This window comes from Scomber scombrus, chromosome 17 (assembly GCF_963691925.1).
Source record: "Scomber scombrus chromosome 17, fScoSco1.1, whole genome shotgun sequence".
Lineage (NCBI taxonomy): Eukaryota > Metazoa > Chordata > Actinopteri > Scombriformes > Scombridae > Scomber > Scomber scombrus.
This window is the reverse complement of record NC_084986.1, coordinates 5,678,558-5,688,261: the sequence shown is the minus strand read 5'-3', so window position 1 is coordinate 5,688,261 and position 9,704 is coordinate 5,678,558. Positions and strand designations below refer to the sequence as shown.

At 36.1% G+C, this 9,704-nt stretch overlaps 1 protein-coding gene across 2 annotated transcripts in view; it reads left to right on the top strand.

Annotated features, from left to right (window-relative positions):
- Nucleotides 1-3,273: 3,273 nt before the first annotated feature.
- vta1 (vesicle (multivesicular body) trafficking 1) overlaps nt 3,274-9,704 on the top strand; it is a 70,957-nt gene continuing 64,526 nt past the window's right edge. For both annotated transcript variants that reach the window (XM_062436657.1, XM_062436656.1), the window contains exon 1: nt 3,274-3,440. In XM_062436657.1, the coding sequence (XP_062292641.1) occupies nt 3,350-3,440 (91 nt within the window). In that variant the 5' untranslated portion in view covers nt 3,274-3,349. The remainder of the gene's footprint in view (nt 3,441-9,704) is intronic.

Sequence of the window (9,704 nt, the reverse complement as noted above, 5' to 3'; positions counted from 1 at the left end):
ACATCACATCATAGATATGGAGCAAGGGAGGAAAAAAAAATGTTTTGTGCTCACAATGTAATAATTTGTGGTCTTGATTGAATAATTTATGAGCATGAATGACTTAATGTAATTGTTAGTCTCATTGAATGAAATAATTGGACACACCCATCATCCATCCTGTGTGGTTCATACTACATACAGCACTTAATTTGCTCAAACAATGTTGCATGCGAACATAACCAGGCAGTGATTATGTTTATTAATGCGAAAGAGTTGGGAAAATAATTTAGTAATATATATAAATGTAATTTCAAGGAGAGGATTAATGCATCATTGGAGCTCTATAGCCAAGGCCAAAGCCAAGCCAACTTCATTGATCCCATGAAAAACAGGGATAAGATCTGCTATAGCTGGAGCCAAAAAGTACAACAATGAATCACCAAGGAAGTGTGTGGCCTTGGAGGAGAGAGTTCATCCATCAGCTTGTGGACTCTCCCAACATCCTGACCCAAACCCTCACCACCACATCTCTACTCTGGCAGGATGTCCACTTTCCAAACCTCATGTGACTTTTAGTTTCCAAGTCATGGTTCCCTTGAAGCCGGGCAGTGTGAACCTAAACGAACCACATACAAACATACAACAAAGTTTTCCACTGTGGTTTGGACCAAAGAAAACACTGGCACCCAGCGGACAGGCCTTACTAAAGTCTAAATATGACAGGCTTTATATGAAAAGGCCAGAGAACGTCAGATTGTTAAGGTATTTCCTAAACCAAACAGATTGAAAGTTCTCAGTTTTACCACGGGCCATAAACTCTTTTTAACGCTCTCTACAGATGACCTCTCCGCTCCAAGCCCACCCACTTTCTTGGTAATGCAATTTTGCAAAATTATAGTGCTCGTTTTGATTTACTTTGTCCAGTATGTCTTCATTTTGTTTATTGTGAATATGTTTTGGCTTGTACGCCTGGCTGCAAACTCAATTGGAGGACTTGTGGCTTTAACTTGACCTCAAACCTGAAAGTCCTGAGTGGAACTTTAAATGAGTCTGATCCCGACTGATCCAAGCTCCACTGAATCTAAATCCTGCTCTGCTTTAGCTGATAAAAAGTCAATTACTGCCTCATGATGTGGTGGATTTAGTTTTTTTTCAGTAATGATTGTTTTGCAAAGCATTCACTTTCAGTTATTGGTTGCATGGATTTGAAAATGAATTTCAGATGATCCAAATTGTGTTTTTTGAATCACTACCTTACTTTTTTACATGTTTCTATTTAAATACCTAAAAATCAAGCATGAATTAAAAAAAAACTCCACCCAAGAATATGTTTTCTTCTTGTTTCTTCCTGCAGCTGGATGCTTCACTGTCTCTTTCATTGAAGACCCCACTGCACAAACCTTGAGAATGGATTTTTGTGTGCAGCAGTTAAGCTTTTGGACATGTTTGTCAACACGAAATGTTTTCAGTGAACATAATCCGTTAACTATATTAGATAACACCATTAGGGCTGCAGAAACCTGACAGCAACCATGAATAGTTCACGATAACTTAGACATATTCAAGACAGAACATTCATCCAGCTCCCAGCATATTTTAGGAAGTCAACAAATAAAATAATCATTATAATTCTTTTTTAATGTTTTTAAAAAAATATTCTTCATTAAGGATCTCAACCAGCCGCATAACATCATTTTTCCCCTGCTTTGGTCGGTAAGAGGGTTTCAGATATTCCAAGGCAACACTGAGCAGCTCAGGAGGAGCTTCTTTAAGGCCAAACTCTCCATGGCAGTGCAATATTAGGCTGTAAACAACACTCGTCAATAGTCAATATTGTTTTGCAATCTCATGTACCTGAAACTTTACTTCTGAAATTTGACTCAGCTGGTTCTGATTCTGATTAAGGTCAAATGTTAATGTTAATGTTAGTTAATTGTTTTTGTAAAATATGATGTGAATGATGTGGTACTGATGTTGATTGTAATGCTGCAAGCTGAAGAGGAATGTTTCCTTTTGTGCAACAAATGTAGAGAACAACGTTGCCCCACATCCCCAAACTTTATCAAACAAATCAAATATTATCAAATTTTGTATGGTTCACATGAACAAAATTTTACAGCATTACATGTCTACTGCAAACATAAGTAATATAAGTAAGGATTTATTTAAGTCCTAATAAACCATTTTTCCGAAAAAGCATGCACATAAACATACATAATTAACAATAAGAAATTAATTCAAAAGGAAAACAAAAACATATTAATTTTTAACTACAATTCACATTTAACATGTCTTCAGAATTTTCACAATTGTTGACAAATTTAAGACTTTTTTTTTCGTTTTGTAGGTAGATTTGGGGCTTTTGAGAGGCTGCAGCCCCAAAAGCCACCCTCTAGCTCCGCCCCTGCATACAACTTAAAACCATGGGACACAGACATGAATAACAGATAAATAATACACATAAGAAAACAAAAGTAATGGGAACAATGGGAGCAGCATAAATTGATGAACAGTTAGAGTATAATAAATAGATTTTAAATAAATGCATATCAACCCAGATCTTTCAGAAGCACTGTAAATAAAGTCACAGTTTTCATTGCTTTAACATTTTTTCATTAATTTTGATTTATTTATTTGTAGTTGAATTTTATTGCACTATACAGATCACATTTTTTAAACAGATAGCATATATATATTTTTTTTTCTCCAGAATTCTTTATTCTTTGTTGAACAGAACATACAACAGAACAAACAGAGAATATACAAACAACCAGACATTCCAGTTTATGAATAAAATGCTAAAGAAAGAAGTGTAAATAGACAAATACAACGGTTTCAATATAAAATAATATGAATAAAGAAAAAATAATTAAATAATTAAAAAAATGGTATAAGTGACAGACATCTTCAATTAAAACATTTTGAATAGAATTCAATGACAGATATACTTTTCTTATTCATTATGTATTTTAGAGACTCAAAATAATATTTTATTTCCATTAAAAATACCTTAAATGATGGGGTTGTTTTTGATATTTTGGCACATTTTTTGAAAAGGTAAACAATGTTATATTATTGTTATATTGTTATTTTAAAACACAAAACCGGAAATATTGTTTTTTTTTCTTCAATACGAATCGTATTTGATTGTTTAATTCAAATATAACTTTCCAAATCCTTCCACTCTCATGATTTTTTTAGGATGGGCACCTACACGGCCGGTGACGTCATCTGTCCCACGTAGGCGGCCGCTCCTATTGGATAAACACGCGGAAGTGAAAGGAACACTTTTGCTAACAACATCAAGGATCCTGCTCTCACTTCTTCCATTGATTTATTTCTGCCTCCTGGAGGGGTTTTAACAGCCATGGCTCTACCGGCTCCGCTCAGGTCCATCCAGCACCACCTGCGGACCGCCAGTGAACACGAGAAGAGGGACCCTGTCGTGGCTTATTACTGTGAGTGTGTGTTAGCATTAGCCGCAGCTGATGTAGCTACACTGCTTTGTTTACATGAGTCGACAGCTGACAGTTTGTTAGCTCAGCCTCTTACTAAGTTTTATTTAATGCGAGACTTTACACATAAACTGCTCACATAAAACAACTCATTCATACGTCAGTAAAGTGTCATAAATCTGCGGGTTTAAATAAGTCTGGATTGTGATATTAGCTCATCATAATTAAGGCTAATGTTAGCTTTGACAGTTAAAACTTCATTAGCAGGCTAAGTGAAAGCTGTGTTTACTCCCTTTAGTCATTGTGGTAGACATTTCATATCTGTGGGGATTCATACTGTGTATCCAGAGGTTTGTAAGGCTATTAATTAGGACAGAAGTAAATTGTTTCTACTCTTTTTGATTTAAATGTACATTTTAATCAGTGGTGGAAGAAGTATTCAGATCCTCTACTTAGGTTAAAGTACAAATACAGTAATGTAAAAATACTCCATTACAAGTAAAAGTCCTGCATTAAAAAGAAAGTAAAAGTAGTTATTTGAAGTATTGCAGTAAAAGTAAATAAGTATTATGAACTTGATGTAGTTAAAGTATTACAGTAAAAGTACATAAGTATTATGAGTGATGTAGTTAAAGTTTTTTTGCTGAAATATTGGATCATTTGAACATTTATTGAAATGAAACCATGTGAGAAATTTAGAGGGTAAACAAATCACTATTTGGTGGAGCTGTTAACAACTCATAGACATCTGAAATGTGACCCTGACTGCCAAAAAGGTTGGAAACCACTGGATGCGACTTTAGCAATGTAATTTATATTATTTTTTATTATCCATTGTGTCAAATCAAGTAAAAAAAGTAGGAGAAAATTGAATTACTGTGAAATACAAGTTCCTCTGAATTGTACTTGAGTAAATACATTAAGTTACTTTCCACATTGTTGGCTACCTGCCACAGAGGTAGAGTCATCCTATAGACAATCACAGCCAACATCAGACTGATGTGAATTCCTTGTCCAGCTTGTTTGTCGTGTTTTGGCAGATTCATAGTTGAGTCTCATGAGTTTCTCTAGTCAGGCGTGTCTGTCTCAGCTCTGAAGGCCTTTACAAATGTGATAAATAAATGACACAACAATGCACAATACTGCCCTGAGAATATTTTGCATAAAAAAAACTAATCATACTGACAGCAAAACTAATTTGTGACAGCTTATTCTTCAGAAAAAAGAAGAAAAAAAAGATCTTCCCTGAGAGGATGTAAGGAAGAGACACGAAGTTGTGCAATATACAAACCATGATTGCATATATGAGCTGTAGGGCCTTCATGCTACACAAAAGAAATTGTACAAATAATTACTTAATAATTAGAATGGAATAAAAACAAGGAGAAAAAAAAGAAGAAACACACATGCAAACTGATTACGGTGGGGTCCAAAAGTCTGGGACTAATATTTTCTTATAAACTTGTAAATCAGTTATTAAGTTTGAGGATTCAGAAACATTTTAAAACACAAGAAGTTATGATTTGTAAAATCAAAAAGAAATATTTAAAATGCTGCACTCTTTCTAGGTCAGCAATCAATTTGTGGCCAACTGAACTCATTTTGTACAGAAGGGTCAGATTTCATTTAGTTGTCTCCATTTCATCGAGTTGATCAGATGACACTGATGCCCAGAGTAAACACCTGTTCAAGTAACTCAACTTGCAGCCAGTGTTAACCTGTTATAAAAATGGCTTTGAAAGTGTCAGAGGTCAAATAGTTCTTCTAAACAAAGAGGGGCTTTCTAAGCATCTAAAGATGACTGGACTAAAGTTTTTTAAGGGGGCAGTGCATGAAACCCGAAAGTCTTTGCAGAAACTGCATCAGTTGTATCTAAAGCACGATCAGGTCGACCAAAAGTGACCAAACTATCAGAATATCAATAAATCAAGCTTAGTTCCCTGAGAGATGGAAAAGCAACTTCATCACTGATACAGAATTTGTTCAATAAAGAACGCAAGACTCCAATCTGCAGAAGTACTGACAGAAGAAGGTTGTGTTGTAGTGCTCTCAGAGGAGGAGGAGAAGTTTTTAAACCACTTCTCAGGAGGGACAACAAGGCCAAATGCTCGGGGTGGGAAATGAAATACCTGCATCTCACAAAGGATGGCTGGAAAAGAGTCGTATTTACTGATGAATTCAAGTTTGAGAGGAGACGGAACAGGAGAGAGAACGATACCGCAGTGTATCAAACCCACACAGAAACATGGTGAGCTGCATACCCTGAAGTTAATGTGGTGGAGTTCATGCCGGCTCGACTTCATGCTGTCATTAAAGCAAAAGGGAGACAAACCAAATACTATATTCATGTACATTTTTCAAAGATTCAATTTTTCACTCAAACTGTTAAGCTGATATTATTTATAAGGAGAAAAATAGTGTTATAATTGAAACAACTACAAAATAGTAGTATCTTGACTAGTGGTCTCAGACTTTTGGACACCATCTTTTATACAAAAAATTATGTATTTACACACATTTAAGAGACTTATAGTTTCATTTCCAAGTACTAGTTGGTAAAGAAGCTACTGTTTTTTCATGGTTTCTGTGAAGTAACATTTTTAAGTTCACCCCTAGTTTTAAGTGGTGCGTATATATATTAGTTACGATCGTTCGTTGGTTCCAGCTCCTCATTTTTGAAGATTTACAGCTTTTCTCTGCTTTTAAATAGTTGAAAGTTGAATATTTTTGGGTTTTGTACAGTTGGTCCAACAAAACAAGATATTTGAAGGTGTTATCTTGGACCAAATAATAGTTAATTAAGGAGACAATCTGCAGTTAATCATTAGTTCCAGTGCTAATAAATCTCATGGCCGTAACATTATTTGGTGTATCGAGTGTCCTGACACACAGCCTAGCTCCTCATGAAGTAGGGCAAAGTATCTGAGATGACTTTTGATTGATAATATAGAGTGCACAGGCTTCGCTGCAGCAGGGGTCTGCAGCTGACCTAGTTGAGCTGTGACACGGGGGAGCTGCTGTGGGCGAGACGCACATGAATAGGTATGAAAACAGAAAAAAACCTGCCAGATGAAAATGGTGTGCTGACAGTCGTACACTATGTGTGTCTGCTTCTTCTGACAGCTGAGCGAAAGCTTGTTTTTATACTGGAAGAGCGAGACATTTTCGCTTCGTCGCAACGTTCGGCCTTTTGATACGAAGTCCTAATGAGCCCATTACATGTCGTCTCATCAAGGCTGTGTCATGTTATCAGGCAGGACAGGAAGCCAGCTGCTGGAGCCCTAAATGAACTCTTTCTCATCTTTTTACCAGCAAGCAAATGTTAATTTTTAGCACTTGATTTTCATTTAGTTTCAGTCTTTTGACAAAAAAATCATAAAATATTGGCTTTTATCAAATTTTACTCTATTATTTTGTATTTTTAGTCAAACAAACTGAAGTAAAGCTGCAATGATTGTCAATTAATTGATTAGTCAAACACCAGAAAATTAATCAGCAACTATTTTAATAATCTATTAATCGTTTTGAGTTGTTTTAAAGAAGAAATGCTAAACATTTCCAATTGTAGCCTCTTAAATATGAATATTTTCTGTAAACTGAATATCTTTGCTGTTCAGGACAAAACAAAACATTTTAGGTTATATATTGAGTTAGGAGAATGCCAGCAAGTTCTGTTTTTAGCTGTGCAGGATATTGTTGCATAATCACACTTACAGGAACCAAACATTATAATTAGTTGAATTTAATAATTCTGCATCGTAACTCAGTAGTATTTAAATGTGTTTGTTTCATTTCCGCTTGCCTCTGTAAGTCCTATAGTGTGTTAGCCTTTATCACGCACGACTGACTAATCACCTGTGAATGTAGGCAGTGGGTCATGTGACTGAAATGAAACTTAAAAGGGAGCGACAGGTGTTAGGTGAGGTGTTTGTGTGGAGCAAAGTGCGAAAAGAGATAATTAGATTAAAATTAGAAAGAAAAAAACATCTTTTCACCTGCTGTTAAATCACCTGTCATTTGGTGGTATTTAGCTTCGAAGATGAGATCAGATTAAAAAGCTAGAAAGTTCTCAACAAGAGCGATAATGATGAGTTAATTGATTGATTACCATCTATTAAATTAAATACCAACTATTTTAATAATAGATTAATTGGTTTGAGAAGAGAACAAAATGTCAGCATTCAAACATGTTATAGTCATCATATTCTATAAAATCACTAGACGATTAATCCAGAAAATAACATTCATCCTGTAGGTCCAGAAGACCCCAGCAAACATGTGCCTTCATGCACAAAGCCTCATTATCTAAGTTACAGAGATATTTCGGACCCAGCCTGGGTGATGCTCGCTACCTCGGCGGGAGGGGGGCTTGAACCTTGTACTTCGCTCGTCATGCCTCCTGACTCACTCCTCCACTCCTCGGAGCTCCATGACTCTATTGCTTTAAAGTGCACTTGGACAGCTGGCTTTCTTTCCAGGAGAGCACATTGAGTTTGTTGTTCTGTGCTTATAAAGACGCCGCCGACACTTTAAAGTCCTCAGGGCTCGGTTCTCTTATCGTCATCATTGTCGTCACCGCGATCGTCGCAGAAATTGCGGGGTTTATTCTCCCACACCTGTTCTCAGTAACTCCCTGTGGTCATAGGTGACGGCCACCTACCAGTATGCTTGTTATATCAATTCAAACTCAGACACGCATGTGGGGTTTTGGGTTTTGTGTAACACCAGAAATTATGAAAAGCCAGAGAAAAAGTGACGAGATAAATGCACAGACAGGAAGAATAAATGATGAACCAGAACACAGGATGCAAGCAGAATAAAAAGAGTTTATTTTAAGTAAATAATGTCTCTTTTTCTTTTTATCTGACGTATCCATTTGAGGACCTGCTGTGTGGGATTCAGCATCACTGACGTAGAATGAGATGAAACTATAATAATCACCATAGGAACACTAGTTGAAAGCAGACGTGTACAGAAAATGATGGATTATCACACAAACAGCAACAAAAGAACTTAAGGAAACAGGAGACATTGAATATGCTTCTTTTTTTATGGTAAACAAATCTCAACACAAGCTCCAGTTGCTGTTGTGTATCTTAATCTTTCAGCCAAGTATATTTAATTTGATATCAGGGCTGCAACTAACAATTATTTTCACTATTTTACTAATGTGCAGATTGCTTTCTTGATTAATCAACAGCAGAAAACTGAAGAAAGGGTCCATCACAGCATCCTAGAGTACAAGTTGGCTTTATGTGTCCTTTTTTTGTCCAGCAAATAGATAGATAGATAGATAGATAGATAGATAGATAGATAGATAGATAGATAGATAGATAGATAGATAGATAGATAGATAGATAGATAGATAGATAGATAGATAGATAGATAGATTGATTGATAGACTTTATTTGTCATTCAGACTATACACCATACAAAAAATAGTGCAAAAACTGCAACAAGTGCTGTATAGTAAAAATAATACAACAGGGGATGTAAGATAAATAAAACAAGGGAAATAAAATGAAATAAAATAAAAGAAACTGTATAAAACACCCAAAATATTCAATTTACAACAAGAAAAGAAGTCATTTCTCATATTTCAGAACCTGTAATAAAATGTTTTGGTACTTTTTGCTTAATTTTTTTTAAATCATCAAACTAGTTTATTCATTTTCTTTCCATTGACTAATTTTTAGTCATGGAAAGAGAACATAATCACATATAATCAGAAATATTGATTAAAAAAGAAAAATCTGGATTAGGGCTGCGAATAATGCTAATCTCAATGAAAGAATGTGATGTATGGAGTTTTTCTTACTGTAGTGAAAAAGCAACTCATATTGGTTGGTTTGGCGATTTACCCCCCCCCCTCCACATCCATATGCCAGTCTTTGTTAATGTAAACACACGGGCCATGGCCTCGGGTCAGAAGCAATATCTTGGGTAGTCTAGCTTATCGTCGATGGGGCGGACGTTGGCAGGGAAGACTGATGGGACCGTGGTTAGCCTTTAACCTCGCTTGGATGCCGCCTCGCTTTCCGCCCCTTCCACTTCCACCCTGGGAGGTTATTGTCATGGGGCGACGCCGAGGTCTTACAGCCTGCTGCACCGGAGTAAACTGCTGTACGTCTCCACCGTATTACTGTATATCACATAGTATACATGCACGCACATTAGACTGCCGTATATGACAGATGGGGTTGACATTTAAAAAAATACATTGATGACGGTAATAATCTCAACCCTGCGATAATGCGGTTATCATCA